The 25345-nt window shown below is 42.9% G+C and overlaps 1 protein-coding gene across 1 annotated transcript in view; it reads left to right on the top strand.

Moving 5' to 3' along the window:
- Positions 1-21446, top strand: part of hcn4 (hyperpolarization activated cyclic nucleotide-gated potassium channel 4) — an 83462-nt gene extending 62016 nt beyond the window's left edge. The window contains exons 5-8 of the mRNA XM_050045683.1: positions 1531-1677; positions 1963-2203; positions 16274-16438; positions 18325-21446. Of these exons, the coding sequence (XP_049901640.1) occupies positions 1531-1677; positions 1963-2203; positions 16274-16438; positions 18325-20603 (2832 nt within the window). The 3' untranslated portion in view covers positions 20604-21446. The remainder of the gene's footprint in view (positions 1-1530; positions 1678-1962; positions 2204-16273; positions 16439-18324) is intronic.
- The last annotated feature ends 3899 nt before the right edge of the window (positions 21447-25345 follow it).

Here is a 25345-nt window from a genome sequence, read left to right as displayed (position 1 = left end):
TACTTTGTAGTAGTAGTCAAGGGTCAAAATACACCCCAGACTAAGACACTACAGTATCCTGAAGGGTCAAAATACACCCTAGACTAAGACACTACAGTATCCTGAAGGGTCAAAATACACCCCAGACTAAGACACTGCAGTATCCTGAAGGGTCAAAATACACCCTAGAATAAGACACTGCAGTATCCTGAAGGGTCAAAATACACCCTAGACTAAGACACTGCAGTATCCTGAATGGTCAAAATACACCCCAGACTAAGACACTACAGTATCCTGAAGGGTCAAAATACACCCTAGACTAAGACACTACAGTTTCCTGAAGGGTCAAAATACACCCCAGACTAAGACACTGCAGTATCCTGAAGGGTCAAAATACACCCTAAGACACTACAGTATCCTGAAGGGTCAAAATACACCCCAGACTAAGACACTGCAGTATCCTGAATGGTCAAAATACACCCTAGACTAAGACACTACAGTATCCTGAACGGTCAAAATATACCCCAGACTAAGACACTACAGTATCCTGAAGGGTCAAAATACACCCCAGACTAAGACACTGCAGTATCCTGAAGGGTCAAAATAAACCCTAGACTAAGACACTACAGTATCCTGAAGGGTCAAAATACACCCCAGACTAAGACACTGCAGTATCCTGAAGGGTCAAAATAAACCCCAGACTAAGACACTGCAGTATCCTGAAGGGTCAACATAAACCCCAGACTAAGACACTACAGTATCCTGAAGGGTCAAAATACAACCCAGACTAAGACACTGCAGTATCCTGAAGGGTCCAAAGACACCCCAGACTAAGACACTGCAGTATCCTGAAGGGTCAAAAGACACCCCAGACTAAGACACTGCAGTATCCTGAAGGGTCAAAAGACACCCTAGACTAAGACACTGCAGTATCCTGAAGGGTCAAAATACACCCCAGACTAAGACACTACAGTATCCTGAAGGGTCAAAATACACCCCAGACTAAGACACTACAAGTATCCTGCAATCAGTTATGCGATTTATGTACAATATTAATAGATACTATATTTGGATGAAAATGATTATAGTGCTTCAAATTAATTTAGTGTTTAAAGTGACAACTCCAACTGGATATTAAAGTGACACATTTACTTTACTCTGTTAATATTTCAGTGGCAATCCAGACCCTGATTAGCCACAGTGGCGAATGCTTTACAAGCTCCAGTGATTTGTCAGCATGACTTAACACTCGACAATGATCACACCTCTCTCAATTCTCCAGTGCCTTCAGAGAAGTCGTGCGATATTTAAAGTAATATTTAAGGTGTTTGCAACAAATATGGAGATAGTACATTGTGTCAGTTTACAGGCACGATCAAAGACTGGAAAAGTGCTATTTTGTTGGATGTAACCTGCAAGAGCCTACGTATCTGTCTCCATTTCCTTGTGTGTCTGATCTCAGTGCCAGCTGTTCCCTGTGGCTGTGTATCTATGCTACAGCACTATGGCCTTTGAATAACCTGATTGTTGTGTGTCTCTGTGTCCCTGCAGTACAAACAGGTGGAGCAGTACATGTCCTTCCACAAGCTGCCGGCAGATATGAGGCAGAGAATCCACGACTACTACGAGCACCGTTACCAAGGCAAGATGTTCGACGAGGAGAGCATCCTGGGAGAGCTCAACGAGCCGCTGCGAGAGGTGGGATGAGTGTTCCTGTCTGGGTTTGGAGCTCCTGCACATGTGATGCATTCAGAAGCTTGTGGTGCTGCTTGACATTCCCCTCAGTTTACTTCAGCTTTCTTTTCTTGAGGCCAAAACAAGAGTAAAAGTGAGAGGAGCACGAAAAAAAAAGTCTGCACAGCTGACATTTTGCATTTTATTTTAATATCCCCGTTCTCTGAAGTTGTCACAGACCAATGCCTTTTTGTAAAGCATCAGTTTTTTTGCTGCTGTTCTTGCTAACTGCATTGTGTGCTCCCACAGGAAATCATCAACTTTAACTGTCGAAAGCTGGTGGCGTCCATGCCTCTGTTTGCCAATGCCGACCCCAACTTTGTCACCTCCATGCTCACCAAACTGAAGTTTGAGGTGTTCCAGCCTGGGGATTATATCATCAGGGAGGGCACCATCGGCAAAAAAATGTACTTCATACAGCATGGGGTTGTCAGTGTACTAACCAAAGGCAATAAAGAGACCAAGCTGTCAGATGGCTCCTACTTTGGAGGTAAGACGAGCTGGCGCTGCACCAGAATCACAAACTCAAAGGTCACATACACACACATCTTTCTGTGGAGCTTAAATCTGCTCTGTTTAAATATTAATAATGCTGTCCTCTGGTACCTTAAGAGGTTGGCTTGGGTTTAAATTTTGATTTGTGAGGCATTTGGATAATGCTATTCTGGGTCTGATATTAGCTCGTTGTGAGCATGAAGTGGTATGTTGCGCAGTGCTTGTCACCTCACTTAAAATTCTGTTTCATGGTTTATGCAGGACTTTTCCCTTAATTCACATCATGAGCTGTCTCTTAAATGTAGGGCAAACCCAAATTAAGAAAACAGCACTTGCTGTAGCGCAAATTGAGAAATATGCATTCAAAGGTCAAAGGGGTCAGAAAGCTGTGAAATTACATACCATATGAATGCTTAAGACTTGTGCAGTAACCCGGAGTTGTTATGTACTTAGCTCGTGTTATGTTCTTAATCAGGGTCAGATAATGCCTAGCCCTCTCATGGTCCCACAGAGCCTATGACACATGTAGGAGACAATGCCGCCATACTGCCCTCACCAAATACCAATTAATTTGCCCAGTGACAGCGTATCATTTAGACTACACTGTTAAGTAATGAGAAATAGTGGCAAAGCGTTTAACAGCACATGACCTGCCTGTGGAAGTTTAATTATGCCTTGCCTGCTCAAGTCCATCTCCATGCCCTCTCTCCGGGGGGTTTCAGAGAAATAATGAAAAGATGGCAGGCAATCTATCTCTACACATGCCAAAACTAATCAACATTTTAGACAACATGGCCCCAGCTCTCTCCAGGGCCATGTTGTGTAAAAATGTTGTCCAAAATGTTCCCTCCTTTGGTCCCTCCTCAGCAAAGCAGAACTTGGATTCAAAGGAAGCTCACAGACTTGTTTCTAGCACAAGTGTTGTGGTAATAGCACAGTTTGTGTGACAGCTTGGACACTCTGCTGCTCAAAGAAGCTGAACTAAGTGTACTCCAGACATCTAAATGCATTAGAGTGAATGCATCTACATTTGGCTTTAGTTTTTTCCTTGAGTAAACAAGAGTAGTGTAACCCACAAACGTGCAAATGCACTGGTTTTGGAGCAGAAACTGGCTCGCTCACTTTAATTTTAAGCCTAGGATCTGTAATTATTTTTCCCTCTTGCGCATTATAGGCACAAGGCTTTTGACTCCATTATCCTGTGACTATTCCTGGCAGTGCCACTTCTCTGGTGGGGTTGGGGGGTTGGGGAGCTAAGGGTGGGGGCTATTGAGGTAAGCTCAGAGCCACTGGGAGTTTGTTACCAAACACGAGTTAGTCATTCATGAAATTAATTGGTGCAGGATCAGCACAGGGAGTATGTGGCACATGTGGATCTCAGTGTGGCTGTCAGTATCAGCGAACAAGGAAGTCAAGAGCAATATTTTTTTTAATTTTATGTGCAGAACATGGAGGCCTGCCTTACACGGATTGCTAGGTTTTGACTCTCTGTCGTGCATGCGGATGTGTGAGCATGTGAGCCAAGTCCAGTCGCTGAAGAGTTCCCTTTTTTCGTCAAACACACTCAGTGTCAGCCGGTTCCAGTTTACAGCAAATAGCATTCTGATATGCTCATCAATATCTCAGTAAACTCATGTGCCGTAACCCTTTCATTCACAGACGACCTGAATTATTTACACAATTATATACTCAGCAGTCTGCTCCAGTTTGTTAGCTGTTGGATTAGCTCGAGCCAGAGAGCCTAAAGTCTAAAGTGGACACGACATGTCCTGGATGGGAGCGTCGGCTGGGCACACAGCGATCTAGTGGAGAGGGGAGATGTAATGTGACTGCAGTACTAACGCCAAGGGACACATGGATCGCTGCCAAGCCCGCTCTCTGGACGCTGCTCTGGGCACAGAAAGAAAACATGCACCCTCCACCCCCGCCTCCACTTCCCTCTTTCTCTCCTTATAGTTCAGTATTGAGACACTTATCCGAACAGCATCTCCGCTGCCCTCTCTCTGCCCAGACAGAGCAGGTTATTGTGTTGTTATAGTTCATCCTTTGTTGCCTGCAGTAATTGATGTGTTGCCAGTGCAGACTGCGCCTCTCTCTTGGTCAGAGGAGAGCTCAGTGACCTTGTGGTGGCCCTACATGCCAGTCAGAGGTGCTTATCAAAAGCTGCCTTTGATTGCACCTCTAAGATGGCTCACTTTGCCTCTGAGTGAGTGGCTCGTAGCAGCTCTGTGAGTGGGGGTAAAGAAGAAGAAAGTGAAACAGAGTCAGAGAGTGGGAGTAAGGAGTAAGTTCACAGCACAGTTTGCAATCTCCTGTATCATCTTTCTGGCTTTACTCAATCTCTGACCGGTTTTCTGTGAATGGTGCTCTCTTAATCCATAGTCCTGTGAAGTCCTGGGTCCTCCCCTCTCTTTCCCTTTTCTTTTTTTTTTTGCCTTTTTTTCCCTCTCAGAGCTCAGACTGGCTGTGCTATAGAGCTGCCAAATGGCCACCCTGACTGAGTGAGTCAGTGAGAGAGGCTGGCAGCAGCAAAGGCCCAGGTAATCCTCCCAGTCCTTAACCCACTTAACACCCCTGCACCTCTTATTCTGGAGCAGCATCAGCTGAAGATCGAGGCACTGCAGCAGCTGACTGAGTGACAGAATGGGGGATATGATGACATATAGAGTTGTCTTATATAACATGACAGCTTGGATGGGATTGGATGATATGCGATACAATGCTGTGTTTCGATACAATTTGTGATGTGACACGATCCAATATGTTGTGAGACAAACACACAAGGGTGCAATGCAGTCGACTAGATAGGGAATATAATGTGATGCCACATAATACACAACATGATACAAATACATACCAGTATGTATGGTGTCACTGGATAAGACAAGGATGTCATGCAATAAAATTAAATCTTCCCTCGTGGATATGTGTCGTCATCGTCAGTTGTGTTCTTTTAAAAACACACAGGAGATGAAAGACTCATGCAGCGCTGAGGATCTTTGTCAAGTATCAATATCGTCCTGTCAGACGACTACTGAATTAATCTGTTTTACAAGATCAAGTTCAAAGACATTGCACATCTAATTCTTATTTAGCAGAGAGCAATTTCAGAAAGATACATCATTATTGGACTATGTTTCGCTTTTGTCATCTATGAAGACTTCATCTGAAGTCCAATGTTTAGTTATGGATCTGTTGTCAGTTTGCTGATTTGCCAGATCAGCAAAGTTATTCAGTTTTATACAAGCAGCGACTCTGGGGCTGAAGAATGAAGACAACGCAGCAGTGCAAAAAAACTGCAGTTCTTCGACTAGCCACTTGAGGCTGGCTCCAAAGCAAGTTAATCACCATTAAAAAAGCATTTTCCTCATAAATCACCACTAAAATAGAGACCTCAAACTGTAAACAAGGTCAGTAATGACTCTTTCTATTATTAATTTTTGATCTATGGAGATTTTATATTCATAAAACTTTATTGTGCCAAATAAAGCGATTTAAAAATCAGTGATGTCATCATTATGTAAGCCGAGTGGCAACTTGCGAGTGGAGCCAGTGGAAGAAACACTATTGGGCATGTTAAGTGGAGCGTGCACTGCGGAAGCTAGAAACGTTTTTGGGCATATGGGCCAGGAAAGCAATTCTGTTGGACTGAATCTGTGCCATCTTGGGGTCTGGTATCTAGTAATTATTATACATTGATGCTGTAAATATATTGTGCCAACCAAGGTAGCTGCTATTGATAGGGTTATCTCCACTGTCTCATCTAAATATGGTCACTACTGACTACAGAAATTGGCCAAAGTACATTTTGGTTTAAAGCTTCTAAGCCTGAAAATTAGCATTAGCATTATAATTGTCACAGTCAACCACAGCTGTAAATGCATCGTGCCAACCAAGCTAGCTGCAAGCATTAGGGCTATCTTCAACCTTTCATCCAAGTACGGTCACTTCTGGCTTCAAGAATCCAAGATGACGATGTCTAAAATGCCGAACTCATGGCTTTAAAACGGGAGATCATGATGAGGTGATGGTACGGTAGCTGCATCTATTATACAGCCTTATGGTTTTATCCTCTCAGGACCCCTGAATGCCTGTATAAATAGGTGCTTGTCCTTTCAATAGTTGTCGAGATAATTCAGTGCGGACCAAAGTAGTAAATCAACCGTCACTGCCATCCCTAGTGCCGTGCTGTGAGCATGGTTGCATATTAAAGTACAACGGTAACCCCAGTAATGACTTTTTATTTGTTTAGATTGCGTGTATTTTGAAAAGTGCAGTATGCCTTTGTGAGTTTGCATCTGTTCCGTAGGCTACTTATACACAAACATCTTCTGGTCCTTGAATGTTGTTTTATTGTGTCTTTTGTCCCTCACCGACATAACCAGCCTCAGTTTAGGGGGTGAAGAAGAGACAATGAGATGTGAAGCGTCCCCTGCATTAGCCACGTTGCAGAAAAACATCAGATATCCCCAAACTGTGTATGTATGCTAGCCAAACATAAGGTGTTGCCCATCTATGCTAATGCTGTGAGGGAGTGAGCCTGGCATGTCACGGGGAATCAGGCAGCCCACTGTGGATGTTTCAAAGGTTAGAGAGTGTCCGCTCCGTGGGCTGGGGGCTGTGTTGGGGAGGGAGATGGGAGCTGACAGCAGGACTCAGAGTCCAGGTGAGCTTTGCCAGACCGGGCTGCAGGACACAGATACTTTATCACAGACCAAGCAGTCCTGCTCATACTCATTAATTCACATCCATGCACAGTTATAAGCAGAGAGGAGGGCAGGTACACCCATACACATACAGAGTCACATGCAGATGCGTAAACACTGAGACTTACACTTATTTAAAAGCACATTCAAAGGCCAAAATTTGCATTCGCTCAGGTTCATGCACAGGCTTTCTCTGCTGTAAATACATTTTTATTCAGCGTGATGAGCTGTGGTTGGAAACAAATTTACTCTCTGCACCTATTTACCAGTGTGTCCACTGTCTAAATGAGCACCTTGCTAAGTTTAACCCTTTACTCTGTGATGCACTGTCTGTCTTAGAGAATTATCTCTTGGGATTTAATGATTTTTAGAGCTTAAAATTTCTAGATGTTTGTATCGCAGTGCTACAGCCCCTCATGCACGGGTCTTACCTCATAAAGACTTGTTTTTTATTGACTGTATTTAGCTCCCAGCGCGGATGTAGCTGAGCGAAAGTCAATAACAGCTCATAGAGAGCACAGTTTGTGACCCTCTCTTTATCTGTACAACATGTAGACATGCCATTACACTATGAGCGTACGGTATTCATAATATAAAAACAGTATGGACACAAGATATTCCCAATTCAGGTTTGTCTTCTTTTCTTGCTTTCTGTCCTACACATCCACACATACTCACACACACAGACATCTTGCATGGCATGCAGTTTGCTCTCCACTTTCAGAACGGGTGCATGGACTCTGGGGAAGCGTCTTTCCTGTAAGAGCCTAGGACACGTGGGCTGCACCATCCAACAACAATCCAGCCATGTGTGTTCTCACGAAGGTCACTGCACATGACATCGTCGCAGTCCGTCTTTCCCTGAGCAGCATCCAATTTTAATTGGTGTCATTCAATTTTGATGAATGCATTGTCACTTAAGTGTGAGAATGAAACACATCATGGCTATGGCAAAGAAACATCTTCTAGTGCACAGATGTAGTTTTTCTTTCGGAAACTGAGGCATCTTTGTGTCTGTAGCACTAACATGTCAAACAGTTTTGGGAACAATCACAGCTGGGCCAGATAAACTCAAAGCAGAACAGGACAGGAATATTAATCAAGTAGACCTTTAAAGTCTGTTCTCAGAGTTGCATATTTTGCTTTTTTAGGCCCTGTTCAGATGTAGTGTCTAAATGCGCGTGGAAAACGCCAGCTGTGCCGTTTCCATCCTTTTATCCATGGCGCTTCGGAGGTTGCGCTACTGTCGCGCCTGCCGTTACTAAGCAACCAAAATCGCCTGTCACTCACGGGGGGGTAAAAAAGTTACAAAGTTTACAAAAAAGTTAAATGGAAAAATAGCGTATCATCATGCTCACCAGTTATCCCAAGCTCCGAGCTGATAATTCTCCAGGCATTGTTCCTTCTGTTGGAGTCAAAGTAGTACGACGAAGACAGGTCATATAACTCTTGGTATCCCTGGACAAGAATGATCAGTCGCTCCTCCATTGCTTGCTGCCTTTCACACCACCGGATGTTGTGAAGTCCGTTGGACGGAAAGGAAGAAGCAGGTCCGTGGAGCTGATTGGTTAATTCTTATCACATGACATGCAGTGCGCTTGCTGCATTCGAAAAAGTTGAGATCTTTCCATCTCTGTGCGCTGCAGATGCGCACGTAAAAACAGAGCGCTTGACGCGCGTCTACATTGACACTCATTCACACCCAATCTCACTCTTTTTTTTTGAAATGCTGCTTTTACAACCAAAAAACTTGAGTAGACAACGATGACATGTTTAATTCACAATCAGTTATCTCGTGTCATGACAATATTATATTGTAGCGTTATTAATTTGAGCTGACAAAGCCCACTATTTTGGGCTGATTATGAATCATCTCATTGTTGGTGAGGACCACGCAGAAATGGGTGATTGTAGCAGCAGCAGTCAGTCTGTGGAGAAAACACACGCCCCTTTACAGAATACAGGCAGCGCAACACCAACTAAGCTTGTCCTGTGATTTCATGCAGGATTTGGGGAGCATTGCGATGAGTCACAGGGGATGTGAGTAAGCAGTGGGAGTAAAGCATTCAGAAATAAATTGAATGCAACTCACAAACCATCTGCAAAAGCAGTTGAACAGTGTAGTGCAGAAGTTCACCTGTCACTCAGCACTATTAACATGTGTTTTGCATTTTAGAGTTCAGTACTGTGTAGATAAATATGAATTAAATAATCATATGAATCAAGAATGCACTGTGATGCAGTGGTTAGCATTGTCACCTCACAACAAGAGGGTTCCGGGGTCTGAGTCTGCATGCTCTCCCCGTGTCAGCGTGGGTTTTCTCCGGTTTCCTCCCACAGTCCAAAGACATGCAGGTTAATTGGTGACTCTAAATTGCCCGCAGGTGTGAATGAGAGCATGAATGGTTGTCTGTGTCTATGTGTCAGCCCTGTGATAGTCTGGTGACCTGTCCAGAGTGTACCCCGCCTCCTGCCCAATGTCAGCTAGGATAGGCCCTGATGACCCCCAACAGGATAAGCAATGACAGAAAATGAATAAATATGAAGACAGAGAGTAAAGTATATGAATGATCCAATAAATTGTGAATTAATTTTGGACCACATAATATGTGTTTACAGCCCAGCACTGCCAGCTAGCAAGATGCTAGCTCCTATTTGCTAGAGTTTTTGCATTTGCTTCTCTCTGAGAGACCAAAAAGCTGCTGAGGAAACTGTGACTTAACTTGTTATATGCTGCCATTAACTCTGTCTTCTCACTTTGAAGCGTAGTAGTAATGCAAGCTCAGATTTGGCATAGCTAGTTAGCTGGCTAGGAAGGTAACATGTCAAGCTTTGTTAAGCTAAATTAAAAGGAGAAAATAGTTACTCGGTCTGTGTTCTGATGTGTGTTTACAGAATCAGCCTCTAATTGGCTGATTCAGAATTAGTTTGACCTTGTTGTGCCTCCAGCTAACAGGAGCTAAACAGCTAAATGTGTGGGCAGCTGTCAATGAGTTTGTTTGCTTTGGAGGCAGGGGAGGCGTGTGATTGGCTGAATTGAGGGGCGGTGACAATATCACTCATGAAAAATGACATGAAATTACAGTGTCATTGGAGAAAGGACAGCCGTGCCTCAGATACAAAAGCTGCCTCCCCCCAACTGGCCCCCGCTGGATAAAATAATTGGAGGCTGAGCTAATTTTTTAAGCTCAAAAGAAGGTCGTGGTATCTTATAAAACTAGACGACATAAAGCATTCATTGGTGCCAACCATGTCAGTATAGCTTGTTAGGAAGCAGGCTATATAGCGTTCTAAATTTTGGTAAGGGTAAAACCGACATGGCCATTTTCTAAGGGGTCCTTTGAACTCTTATCTTAAGATATGTGAATGAAAATGGATTCTATGGGTACTCATGAGTTTCCTCTAAACGTGAGAAGTCTTGTTCCCAGTAAATGTTTTGCTCCTTACAATCAATATACTTTCAAGTTAAAGCTATATATTTGGCTTTCTAAGCATAAGGATAACCAATCTGTTTGAAGAACAGTAAATTGCCTTGTATATATGGATATATAACACAAACAGAACTGAAACAGGATTGTTGCGGAACGCAAAATGTTAACTGTCCTAGTATTAGTCTATGCACATCAGATAATTAGTAATTAACTGTGAAATAAGAAACCAAAATATATCAGTGTGTCATTCCTTAATTCCCATATGTAGAATTCCTGAAATTCAGTTACGGCTTTTAGTTTTGGTGTGTCACCCCAAGATTTTCAGTGGCCCCATCAGGCCACCCATATGAAGAATTAATGGGGGCACACCTGGAAAGAAAAATCCATTGTGAAGTAAAAACAGACTTTTAAATTAAATAAATAATAATGAAACTGCAAATGTAAGAATGATGAAATGTCATACAATTTCCTGTTGTATTTACACATTTCACAGGATTTGTTTATGATCAGGATTTATTGTTAATTAATTAAAAATTATTATATATTACTTAACATTACATATTACTTTGAGTAGAAAATAAATATGATTGGTTTCATACAAAAAATAGTACATTTATTTTGGAGTGAAATAGAGAAACTGAGAAAATTTCAAACCAAAAATGAATTGAATTAGCCATTTATTTCCCCCAAGATGGTTTTTGCTTTTATGTTAGCTTCAATTTGTTAAGAGGGGTTTGAGTTGTTTCAGTTTTTTGTATCTCCTCCAAAAATGAATTTACCAGTTTGTGTGAAACCCAATATATATTTTCTAGGGCTGTAGTCAACCAAAGAAAATCTTGGTCGACTAAAGTCACACATAATCTTCAACTAATCGATTAGTCGTGGGAAGAAAAAAAATCTGCCAATATTTTTACTTCTGCAGTGGTGTCTCTGTGTCACTCTGCAGTTACACCTCCAAAACACTAGTCGGCGGTGGAGGACTGTGTTAAGTGCTGTAAAGTTTAGTTCAAATCGAACTTTATATAGTTGATTCAAAACACACATTAAACATGGCTTAATAGAGACCATTTCAAACATCAAGTACGCAAATTGGCTTCACTATAAATCGCAGAACTGACAGACACACACTTGTCTGTATCTGGACACATTTCCCCCACAAATACAACATGCTAACGTTATTAGTACAAGTCTATGGCATTTTACATTGTATAAATTAGCCTAGCGTCTAGCGATCTTTTCCTCCTCTCATATGAAACCAGGGACAACAGCAACATGTAACAAAGGTAGCGGCACACAATTTGGCTCCATTACAGCTCACAACATTCACCGACAAAACAACTGTCTTATACTAAACACGTTTTCCAAGCAAATGCAACATGCTAAAGTTATTAGCGCCAGCCTATGGCATTTTACAGGGTATACATTAGCCTAGCAACGAGCGGAGATTTCCTCTGCTCATATGAAGCCAGGATAAATCCTGAAGTATAAATCCCTAAAGGATAGATCACACACACGACTTAAAATGCTATTTTAGTGGAGGCTTTACTGTCTTCACAATTTATTGCTTCTTATCTATGAAATACAAGTAAATACAAGCTTTGTTTCCACTGAGGGAAATGGTGTCAGTATACAGAAACAGACAGGGGGTCTGTGTCACTGCGATGCTGAGCGTTAGGGTGGGCAAGTCCAACTTTCTGGTAACAACGGAACAGAAAGTTGGACTTTCAAAGGTAATTTTGCCTGTCCCCCCGCCGCAGGAAATAATGGATTAATCCTGGAAAGCTATTGATGTAGCACTTTTCTCCTTATGAAAGTAACACGGCGATTATTCGACTAATGAGAATTTGGTCGGATGAGAGCATAGCGACCAAATAATCGACTAGTTGACCAGGAGACTACAACTCTAATATTTTCTACTTCTGTAGTGTATCCATTTTTAGCAAAAACAGCCATCACTTTATTTTGACTTCACATTGAACCTAGCTGCTACTTTTACATGTCCTAATATTCAGGGGAGTGTTGAGTTTCAGGCCAGCCGCCTGCATTTAGCCTTTCAGCACACAAAGACATCTGCTAATCTCTTATTGTTCAGCTCAGAGCTGGTTGCACCAGACCCAGACCCTGCCATGGATTTTTTTTCTCCGCACTTGTAGTTCAGATGGCACCGCTAAGTGTCTGGGCTTCGCTTGCTTGTTGCAAAGACAGTTAGATGAGGCCAGAGGGCTCACTGCAGCTCACCGCCTCATCTTGGCAGTGTTGGCTTCATCCAGAAAGCCACGGGACAAGAGGATTTAATACAGAGCTGTGATGCTCCTCTCCAGAGGGGATTACTGGAGCAGTGCTGCGGGAAATGGACCCCCAACACAGCTACAGCTAGGGCTGCCCTGCTAGCACACACTTACGGTGCACACACAAAAAGACATGTGCAAACACACAGTGTACACACACACACACACACACACACATGCACAGACAGAAGAGCAAGATATTTTTACTCTCTCACATTCACACAGCTCTCTTGCTAACTTCGCCATTGTCCATTCACCCATGCTTCGTACAGACTAGAGTACATATTCCTCATTCTCTGTCATGTCAAATCATGCATTCTCCCTTTATCTGTTGCCGTATCTCATTTTTCAAACCATCAAACACAATCATAACCACTTTACACTCAGTGACCAGAAAAATGAAAAGACCTGTACAATCGAATGTAATCCATTACAGTCGCTGTGTTGTGAATGCTATGTGTGTGTGAACTGTGTAGTGTTGACATTGTTTTGTGTTCACTCGGCTCCAAGACCATTTTTAAGGCCATATTTATCAGTGGTGGTATAAGAAGGTGTTTTTGCAGTCCCTCCATATATGTAAATAGGGTGGACAACATGCCAGACTGTCACAAAGGGAATATTTTTGCTATTGCTTTGCATAGTACAGGTGTTAATATTTTTTGTCCACAGAGAATATATTCTAAGATATCACTTAACTGCAACCTGAGGTCAAAAATCTGTTTATTATTTGCCAGTTAAGTCATAACATGTGTAAGTGTAGAGGTGGCATTTCATGGTGCAGTGTTTTTTCTCTCTAAGGAGCCATTTTTGGTACCCTGCCAGTGGGAGGAGAAGGGCAGTATAGGGGGGAGTGTCACTGGCAATCGAGCAGCAGACTGCAATTTTGGAGTTAACCTTGACAGAATTTTGTGCCATCCGCCTGCTCAGAGTAGGTGAACCATGCATTGCACCTGGCGCCCCCTTAAAGATGCCTCCAAAATCACTTTTTTTTTTTACACTTTTTTTAAAAGTAATGTGTTAACTTCTCTTTTCACCGTCTTCTACCTGTTCTGATCGAATGACACAGATTTGTCTTTTAATTTACAGTATATCAGCGATGCCAGGGAGGCAAAGTGAAGATGAAATATCTGGTGTTTACCAGCATCTGTCATCAACAACAGCTAGCATGCTGTGGCTAATTAACTGAAAGGCTTTCCCGCTCAGTTAATTATCTCCTCATGCAGCTGCCTGATACGGATATCCTTTACAGAAAGTTTTCCATCTGCAGTTCCTGATGTGAGTGTGGCGCCCTGTCAAACTGCAATTGGCTACTTTGATCAAGTCTTACACAAACAGCACCAGGCTGCTGCAAAGTGACCACACAAGCATGTACGCTCTTGTTGACATCCAACTGTCCAGTCCTCTTGATGTTTCACACAGCCACTTATATTCAGTAAAAATCAACAAAACAGAAATCTTTATGTCAACCTATGGCTGAAAATCAAGGGGTCATGTCTCATTTCATTTCATCATCGAGATTTATAATAATCAACCAAGGCTCAGATGTTTCTGTAACCATCGCCTTCAGTATGAATATAATGCATATTGGTTGAGTATCAATTTATCTTCAAAAAATATTGGCCTTAATCCAAGAATCAAACCTACAGGAGACTTCAGGCCTTATTGTAACTTCAAACAGAGATGTTTTTTTTTTTTTTTAATTGTGTTTATGTATTTATTTATTTATTTATTTGTGATCATCAGTTTAAGATTAAGAGTGAATTTTGTTTGTTAGTTTAGCAGTACATTTTTTCTGTTCTCTTTTGAGTGCTACTTTTTTGTTTGGGCTTAATAAACAGTATGCTGTTAACTTATCGTCCATTTGCTAAAGGAACACTTGTTTCTTGCTAAAAGGTTGAAAAAAAAATTTAAATCCACACAATATATCACAAATTACAGGGAGCACAGGACAAATGAACTTTTTGCAGCAAGCCTTCTTTCATTGTAACTTTTGAGAAGAAAGCAACCAAATTAAATAAGTGGCAGGAAGAAATATTTATTTTTGATACAACAACATGCAGTTTTAAAAATACAAAAAATGGGCTGAGACCCAAACCATAAGAGTTAAACAGAAAGTGGGAAGGTGGTATATGTACTGTAGCTGCCACAATTATAAGTTATGTGAGTGTTATCACTGAGTTTCTTTTCCTAACCCTGGGCAAGCTGTTTTGTTGCCTAAACCTAACTGCCGACCTCTTGTATGTGACTTATCACTAACACCTTCTGGCTCAAGATCAGCCAACCCCTTCTGTGTCAAGATATGATGCAAAAGGCTGGGTCCTCTGCACCACTGTCAAAATGTGGTGAGCAGGGATGAGATCAAATTGGTTTAATAGTTACTTTGAAGACTGCATTTAATGTTCAATGCAAGAGAGGGCCAACTTACAATATTAAAAATGAAAAAAAAATCACCTTCCTACTCGGGCCCTTGACAGCTTCCGGACTCACCATCGATATTTACAGCAGTGGCTCTTGCTGTGTATGTGGCTGCAGGTCAGGGAAATGTAAATACAAAACCCACAAACACCAACACTTTATATATGTGCAATATCCAAAAGGGGAAATGGGACAGTGGAGAAAAAGAAAGTTATAGTGGGAGACTCAAACTATGCATGAGATTTCTTGAGATAACTTGGATGAAGAATTCTTTAAAAATTTGATTTGATGTAGGCTACAGGGGGGGGGAGTAGGAAAGTGCATTCTCTGAGAGAATTGAGAGCATGTGTGTGTAGATGAGCTGGAAATGGGTTTCTGAGAAAGAGTGAGTGTGATAGCAAACACAGGAAGGGAGGGCAGAAGATGAGATGAAAGCTAAAGAGGAAAGACATCAGGGAATGTGTACAAATACATGGCACACTAACACATACTGTACATACCTCAAAGTCCCCTAACCCCAGTCCATTAAAATAAACACATACATATAATATATAGCATGTTATAGATGTATACAGTGAATTCATCTAAGTGTGTTCATATACATTTGTATATATAGAATATATAGCCTGTATTTTCACCCTGCCATACTCACCCATACTGCCTTGCTTTCATGAATAAAACACTGGTATGCCTACACACCAATATTGTACTTTGACATACATTTTTGTACTGTACGTGCAAAACACACACCCTGTGCAGACACTGGCACTCACCCCACTTGAATAGTGCATGCCGCATCTGCATAGAGTACAGACACACTTGCACCCACACACACCATCTCTGTGCCAGAGGTCTACAGCAGTGCAGCTTGTTTAATGGAGCATTATTTTCCTGAGCGGGCATGGCAGATGAGGGCTGTCAGACCTCTAAGCTCTGAACATGGCATTAAACGCTGCACCCATGGATTACAGGAAAGTTGAAGTTTTAATGCTGAAAAATAAAACAAAACAACTCATAAGCTTGTGTTTTGCCTAGAAAGTGTATTGTGTTTTACTTTATCACTTGGCATGCAGTATATTCTGGGGGAAAGAGGTACGCTTAAATTACAAATAAAGAAATCTATAGCAAGACTGGTGTTTGAATTTCAGTCTAACTCAAAGACAGGTGAGCCTCTGGGTTTAACTCCACTACATTACCATCTCTTGTGTGCTGTGTTTTGTTGCAGAGATTTGTTTGCTGACTCGGGGCAGAAGGACAGCCAGTGTACGAGCGGACACGTACTGTCGCCTGTACTCACTGTCTGTGGACAACTTCAATGAGGTGCTGGAGGAGTATCCTATGATGAGAAGGGCCTTCGAGACTGTTGCCCTGGACAGGCTGGACCGTATTGGTAAGAAAATAACATTTAGACCATTTCAGAGGTAATCAAGATGCTGCAGACTGTTTTCGCAAACATTCATCAGGAAATCCTCAGTTGGTGTCAGAAATGAGCTATAGTGGAAACTTAACCTTGTTTTACCTTGTGATTAATCTTGTCTTACCCAGTCAGCATATCATTGAGTTCACTTCATTGCTTTGTTAGGAGAGAATGTATCTCTGTCTCAGTTTTACTCACTGACACTGATAGGAACAGCAAAGTATTTCAAACCAGAGCCACGGACAAAACTTTTAGGGCTATAAAAAACGTCTACACTGATACTCAATGACTGAAATTACTTTCAAAGTCATCTGCATATAAACATGCAGATAGAGCTCTGGTTTTGAAATCCCTGCGTGACTTCTCTTTCGCATACAATTGATATTCTCTCCATATCCATCGCTGTTCCCAGGCTCAGCCTGAGTAGATGAAAAATTCACAATGAAAGGCACGCCTGTATCATCACTCAGCCATCGCTGCATGCTCTGTTTTATCCTCAGCTATGTTTAGAATGGAAGATAGAGAAATTGCTTTAGGGGGTCTCTTTGTAGAAAATGGCTGCTTTGAAAAGATGTGGTGGGCTGATAGTGATGTTTCTGTGAGATGGTCTCTTGCGTACGTCCTTCCTCCTGGGCTCGGTGCTCATGTACACCCCTCTTCCCTAATTAAGTCACTCACACAGCAATGATCCACAAATTAATTACTGTCTTGATGGACTTTGCGCAATCTGATTGGAGGTGTGCAGATGATAGAGGGCCAGACGGTGCCAGGGTCGAGCTTGATTTAGATACAATACCTCAATGCAACATCTCCACTAATCTGCCACCAATCATACCAGAAAATGGAGAGATTGATCTGGGCTTAATTGCATTTACAATATCTTCGGGTTTCACAGCCTTTGTTAGCACCAAATTGAAAATGGCAGTCATGTGAATTAACCCTGTCATTGCTAGTGTGACCATTCAACAATGACTAATGGACTTTGCGGTCAGAGTTGCACTCATTTCTCTAGGAGGTTGGGTCAGCAGTTAGTATGGCTGTCATTGTGACGCAACTCCACCTCGTCTCTTTGACCTTGTGTTCAGCTCACAGGGAATTCAGAGTACATGTGATCCTAGGGTGGAAAGTGAAGAAAAACAACCAGGGGCAAGCATTTGTAAAAAGAAAATTATGAATACGTAAGTCCATTGAATCTTAAGTTTTGTCACGTTCTTTCTGTGTTGTGAGGTGGCATTGTAGAGCAATAAGATTTCAAGTTTGTCCCTGATTTTTTAAGATGCTTCCCTTTTATACGAGCAGCCAATAACAGGAAAGAAAATATGGCACCAAAAAGGTGGGCTTGACCCATTATCTCAGTGCTTCTCACACTCTATCACAGGCTGAACCTGCATCTTGTGGTACAGTGTTTGCTTTATGTTCTGTCCCTGTTACCTAGGGAATCACAGTAAGAGCTAGTCAAACATACACCGCCTACACCTTAGGCTGTCATCCTGAGCTTCTGTCTCTGGGTAGTTATCTCCCACCTATCTTTTGTTGTTGCTCTTATTCCGTGTTCTTTTATGCTTTGTCTTCCCCCTTCTGCTCCATCCCCCTGTCTCTTTCTTAAGTCTCTTCTCCCTTTATACCACTTGTGATTTTTAGGTACACATTTTTTTTCTGTATTCTCTCTCTTCATTGCTGTTCCTGTGCCAGCTTCTTCTATTGGAAAGGGTTGTTGGAAAAATAATGTGGTCACTCGAGTACACCCAAATGTCAACCTGGTTCTAACTGCCTACAAGATTCATATTCATTCTCCTGTTATCTCCTTCTTCTCTCACCTGTCACTCACTGTGTGTTTGTGTATGTGTTTGCTTTTACAGGTAAGAAGAACTCCATCCTGCAGCACAAGGTACAACACGACCTCAGCTCTGGTGTACTGAACTACCAGGAGAATGAGATCATCCAGCAGATTGTGCAGCATGACAGGGACATGGCCCACTGCGCCCACCTCTTGCAGAACGTCCCACCACAGACACCTCCCTCGCCCACTCCTGTCATCTGGGCCCCACTCATCCAGGCCCCTCTCCAGGCAGCAGCCGCCACCACCTCAGTAGCCATTGCCTTGACACACCATCCCCACCTTCCACCAACTCTCTTCAGGCCTCCGGTTTCTCTTCTGGGGTCCCTAAAGGACCCTCCAGGCAGGCTTAAGAAGTTCCACACATTTGTTCCTTCATCCACAGCACCCGGCTCTGCTGGTGACTCTCCCTCTAGCACACCCTCTAAACTGCACAGTGGGGTGGACATGCCATTGCTGGCCTCTTTTCGGGCCCTGCATATGACGTCAGGTACAGGTGCAGCTGGCTCTAGCCAACAGGCCTCAGGTAGCGGAGGCCAGCGTGGACCAAGTGGGGCTGGGTCCAGTGGAGGAGGGGCCTCTGCCTTCCCCTTCGGACCTTTCTCTTCCTCTGGTTCACCTTCATCTAGTATGGCCCAGCTACACCCACAACCACAGCACCAACAGCCATTTCGTTCCAGCACGCCACCTCTTTCAAACCTCTTCCACCAAGGATCGATAGGTGGGAGCACAGGGTCAGGAATAAGTGGAGGGGCAGTTGGGGCCTGTGGTGGTGCTACAGGGTGGTCTTCAGGTGGAGCAGTCGGAGGGTCTGTGGAAGGAGCTACGGGAGGAGAGCCTGCTTGGGTTGGAGAGGACTTTACAACTGGAACAAAAGGGCCACTGCCTGGGGGGCACTTTGGGTTGGGAGGAACTTCGGGTGGATCAGTGGTAGAGATCTCAGGGGAATCTATAGGAGGAATATCTGAAGGATCAGTGGGTGGTGCTTGTGGTAGGTTAGCAGGTGGGGCATCAGGTGGATCAGTGGGAGGCTTTACCTATGGGACAATAGGAGATGCAGCCAGGAGATCAATGGGAGGGACTTCTAGAGGGTCAATAAAAAGAGCCTCTGGGGGATCATTTGGAGGGGCTTCTGGAGAGTCACTAGTAGTGACGACCACTGGAGGATCAGTAGGGAAGCCTTCTGGTGGCTCATGTGGAGTGGCTTCTGGAGGACCAACAGCCTCTGGGGGATCACTCGGAGGGGGTTCTGGTGATTCTGGTTCTGGAGGATTGTTGGGAAGGGTTTCTAGTGGATCAACAACTAGCCATATAGGAGGAGGTTCAAGTGGGCCAGGGGGAGGGGTGATAGGAGGACATATTGGCCGAGCATCAGGAGGGGCAGTAGGGAGCCATATAGGAGGGTCTACAGCATGTCCTGTAGGAGGGGCTTCTGCTGGAATTACAGCTGGACTTCTTAGTTCCTCCCGTTGTCAGAGTCCTATATCTAGTGGCTCATCAAGCCCAATGCCTGGTCAGCTTCTCCATAGCCAGCCACCTCCTAAACCTCCTCAGGTGGCTCCTTTGCAGCAGTTTGCTGGGGGAGGCAGGACTACCAGTGGCTTAAACCTCTTCCATTCCCCTCCACATGGCTCCCCATCCTCTAGCAGACGACAGCACAGCCAGCAGCCCGCTGAGGGCTCCCCATCTTCCCTCAGCCATTTTAGCCTGGCAGGCCTCCAGTCTGGCTTACTGCCTCACCAGATGTCCCTGGAGAGGTCTGCCCTGGCCTCCTTGGCCCAGTATGGTTCAGCAAACGCCTCCCCCTGCCTTACCCCAGTGGCGCCCAGCCCTACCATCCAAAGCCCAGTGGTGGGCAGGACTTTTCAATACAGCGACCCCTCGAGTGCCACAGGATCCCACAGTTCTCTGCTCATGCCTCAGTCTTCTCTCCCTTCACAGCTTCCTAGCCAGCCACACACAACAGGGAGAGATTCTCCGCTGGGCTGCTTTTCCGAGGACCTAAAGCTTTTATCCAGCTCGCACCCATCTCTGCCCCAGGCCGTAGGCCACCATACAGCTCACCCCTCTGTGGAAACTGGATATTTCCCCTCACCCTTTTCTTCACCCACTCTTGTGCCCAAACCCTGTAGCTCAGTGCCAGGGAGCATGACTCCTCCAATCCAGATGTCTCCGGGGCACCCTCGCCAGACTCAGTCCCCTGGGGCCTCCCCGGCCTTGCCTCTACGGAGGGCCTCTGCTGCCTACTCGTCAGATCTAGAACCTCAAACTGTCCGCTCCAAACTCCCTTCCAATTTGTGAGGATTAATCACACCCTCCTGTGCTCCTCCGAACTGAAACACACACAAACTATCTCAGTGTGTGGCGTTGTTTTCTTTCTGTCTTCAGACTTCACTGTGTTCCACCTCTCATTTTACCAAGATCTTAAAAATTACTGTGATTTAAAAGACACTTTACCGGGTAACTCGGAGCTCTAGAATACTCTATATTTGTTTTATGCTTTGTCCTCTTTTTTATTCATACATACTGTACATAGATAGATATATATTTAAATGATAAGTTAATCAAGGGACTAGGAGGGTGTGAAAAAGATCTCCATTTTAAGGACAGTCATTTTCTTTATTTCTATAACTATGCCAAATTCATCTGGTGATGTTTGGGAAGACAATTCAATGGACTACTCAATAATATTCTTTTTCTGCAGGAACCTATGCACTAATACCTGCATGTATAAATTGCTTTTTGTGTGTTTCAAAAAAATTATCTAAATTTTTAGCTAAAACTACATGCTTCGAGATAGGCTGACTCTTGTACCAACTCATACAGGATCACATATTGTTGATCCATAAATGTATCTATTAGATTGTACTTATTTATCCTCTGTATAAACTTTTCAAAACCTAATGAGAGATGGAGAAGAGATTTTAGGAAACCAAAAAGACTTTTCCTGCGGGGTAATAATTCACCTCCTCTCGGCCCGTCAATCCTTATTTTATACCACTTTATCGTAATAATACTGTTTTTTGAAGCAGGGGGAGAGGGGTTCAGCGAGCTACCCTCCATCTCAATATTGAGACATAACAGTATGTGAGCGACTGGCTTTCTGCAGAGTCCTCGACCATGTCCTAACAAGCTCACTTTGTCTTCCAAGCTCATGCCGCTAATGTGTGTAGAAAGCATGTGTTGTTTTACTTCCTGACTGTGTGCAACTGTTAATGTGTGAGTGTTACTGAGAATAAGTGTGTGATTCAGTGGAACAGTCGGATGCAAGGAAAGACTTTTCCATGGACTGATCAAAAGGATGTTTGCCTTTCACACACAAAAACTAGGACTTCCATTAACCACAGCTTGTGTGTTGCATTGTGTAGCACTCAGAGAGTTTAAAACTATAACAGTAGCCCCAAATCTAGCCTTTCAGTCATTGAGCAAATGCAGTACATACAGTACACAAGCTGAAATATCCGAAAAGTGCTGGAAACAGAAATATGCCACTTGATATTTGATTTGTGCTTTATTTATTTTACTGTAGCTGCTATGTGATCAACATAGACCTGTTTCCTCATTTAGGGTCAGTGCTGAGTTTGAGATGTTGAATGTATGTACATTTGGTGTTGCTAAAAGCAAGTACTGTAGCTTGGTGGATGCACTGAAGGCACAGTAGCCCTAGGGCTTAAGAGACTGTTCTGTAACTAAAAAGGCCATTGGTTAAATATTTTCGACAGACGTTTTCATCAGCAGCCATTTCTCCTGCCAAAGTGTCCTTTAGCAAGACACAGAACCAACTCAATTGTTGTGAGGCAATCTGGATATATGACTCAGTAAGTTGCCTGAAACAGCTCACTGTTTACTGCATGGTCTCAATAACTTTTTGTCATTCTGCTGCGCCGCTTCTGTAAGTCTGTAGGAAATTGCTTGCATTAAGTTGCAGGGAGGACTTTGACAACCATTAGTTTGAGTTTTGTCCCAGTGAACATTTTACAGGGTTCCCACGGTCATGAAATTCCTGGAAAAGCTATGACATTAGAAAAACTGTTTTCCAGGCCTGAAAATAGTTGAAAAGGTTTTAGATATAAATTGTTTTGGCTATCGTTTAAAATATGTTCATAAAAATCCCAAAACATGTCTAACATTACAAGTATGGTCCAGTTATTACCAATTTAATTTTTTTTTGCTGCACTGCATGACCATTTAAATTTCACTAGTGTCACATGATACACATAGACCAGACCGGCATTGCATCGCTAAGGCCACGCCCCCTTTTTCGGGGAAAGAAATATGCTGTCACATCAGGAGAGAAACGGGAAAATAGCAGGTTACCCAAGGCTTTCACACTGAGATCTGATGCACATAGGATACTGAATATTCACAGTCAGTTTGGTAAATGGCTAAATGATGCTGGTGAAAGTTGCTACTGACGGATAGCTAACGGTAGCTTGACTGGGAGATGCTGCAGAACAATAACAAGACCAGAAGCATCAGACTGATGTCTCCAACTAAATCTCAGCCTGTAGATCAAACAGTTGGCTATGAACAGCTTGAACAATACCTGGTGATTCAATCAAATATGTATAAATATCCTGATGTTGGGTCATTGATCCACTTGAACAGGGGAAAGACTGATTGGACATGGCAGCAATCAACCTTCATTTGTTAAGGTGACGCTCAGGTTCAGGCAAAGTTGCAAAAGTCATTCGGCATGTCCATAGAACAAACATTTTTTTAACAATAAAGTGATAAAACTGCGTTGACAACTACAGGATCTGCGGGTTTCTATCCCTCAAAAAGGTGTGTGGCTTGACATTTTACCTAAAATGTGTGGGAACCCTGCTTAAAAATGTACCAGCTATTATTGAAAGATCTGGACTTCACTTTTGATTGCATTGCTGCCGGTATCTCGGAATTCATATAATTTATATATATATATATACATTGAGAAAATCTAGATGTATCTGTTTGCATAAATCAAACATGGGAATAGTTTTACCATGTATTCATTCAGAATCAGGTGGCACTGTCAGAGAGCCTCACAGTGGTCAAGAGAACTGAATACACAGTCAGAGGAAGGTATCGCTGTACTCCCAAAGGAGAGCAGCAGTGATATGCTTCTACATGTTTGTCTGTAGCTCATCACCAAGACAGACCCGGGTTCCACTCAGACAGCTGAGTCCCTAACTCAGTCACAGCACTCAGCCACAGCAGCCTAATTTAACAAGACATGTCTGTAATCCCTTGACCCTCGCAAGCTATCATGGACTCGCACACAGAGGTGCACAGTGACCACGCTCTCCCCTCATTACAGTTCCCAAAGGTCCCTGTAATAAGGTATAGCAATACACATGACGTGACACACAGCTGCACGTATGCACATTTACAGACATGCACACAACAACCAGAGCACACAATTACTTCTCCGGGCACAAAATAAGAAATATTCAACAATCCTCTCTTTTTTTTTTACCCACAGCATTTAATGTTGTTATAAACATCCTTGACTGAATTTGCAGTAAGCTAATCTATGACTGATTGATTTTCCACTTACTTACTGCCATCAGATCAGCTAGGCCTGTTTATATAGCCAGCAGTTCTTACCACTTTTATGATTAGTGATTTAATGTATGACTTGTGTTGAAGACATGAACACATGCACTGTAACTCTCAGTAGACGTGGGATATTAATACAACTTTTACAATCTTTATTTTTCATTAGTTTTGAATAACTGTTTAGTCTTCTATCACAAGCAACTTTTTCTACATGCACACGGCTACACATGTACATCACTATTTATATCAACTGCCTTGTCAGATATTGGGTCAACACTGCCATTAAATAACAACAGTCTTCCATCATCAGCGTATAGGAAAAGGTCGAACTTCGAGCCCTGCAATTGTGTTTTAAGCAACGGCATTGATTATGTGTTACATTTTAAGGCCCAGACACACCAAAGTGATGTCAAAGAACTAGTGGCTATGAAGGCCGACTGTTAGGTCGCCTCACGCTGCCTGTGTCTCAGCCAGAAAGTTTCACCTGACTACAGCCCACGACTAACTACCACATACATTCTGTGCCTGCATGAGAGGAAATAACTCTTCATACCAGCAGGCCATGGTAGTCTAGATTCGTCATTAAAAAAGTGAAACTGGAAGATGCTAATGAGCACATTAACAACATGACCCCGTGTTGGAAGAACAAAGCATATTTACCATGTACTAGCGAACAATGACACAAACAGTTATGAACCGTTTCTGCAAAAGAGCTCAATGGCTTAAAAAATCTTACCTAATATAACAAGTTTGTTTTGATGCCATGCCTCTTTGACTTTAGTTGTGCCAGTCAACGGAATTCACTCTGATTCAACATGCTGTATTGGCCGAAAAAAAGCCAACAAGGCCCAACTAAAGCCAGTGGTGCAGGACACACCGCCAAAACTAGGATGACAGACACTCAATGACGTCCCAACATTCGGCTTGGTGTTTCAGGGCTCTAGCAGTGCATTGTTTATTTGATGACACATTTTCTTATTTTTGTTTGGATAACTGGTCAAATGTAGATGTTATTGTGTGAAGATCATTCCAGAAAAAATAATCCACAGTAGTGTTAGATATTGCAACAATCATTGATAACAATAGTAAACATATAGATTCATTTGTTGTCTTTCAATCAAAAATTGCCACACTTTACAAGTGCACACAAAACCAATGGCTGACTAAAGTGTGTCCGAGCATGATCTGTGTTACTAGTCACGTGAAGCGTAGGATAACAACAGCTGACATAGGAACAGACGAGGCAGAGTCGGGGGAGGTGGACACAGCGAGAACTCTATGATTAGCTTCTCATTACAGAAATACTCCTGAATTAGATTACATAAGTGAAATCAATAATGGATCATAGCATTTATGTGGATACACATGACCTTTTCATGGTCCTCTTCACTGACGGAGCAGGCGTTACTAATGGTGAGAGCAGTGTTTCGCTCACCTCTCTCACATTTAACATCATCTGCAGTAAACAGCTGTTGGAAAGGCTCTCAAACATTTATGTTGGC

This window comes from Epinephelus moara, chromosome 1 (assembly GCF_006386435.1).
Source record: "Epinephelus moara isolate mb chromosome 1, YSFRI_EMoa_1.0, whole genome shotgun sequence".
NCBI lineage: Eukaryota > Metazoa > Chordata > Actinopteri > Perciformes > Serranidae > Epinephelus > Epinephelus moara.
This window is presented reverse-complemented; position numbering and strand designations above follow the sequence as displayed.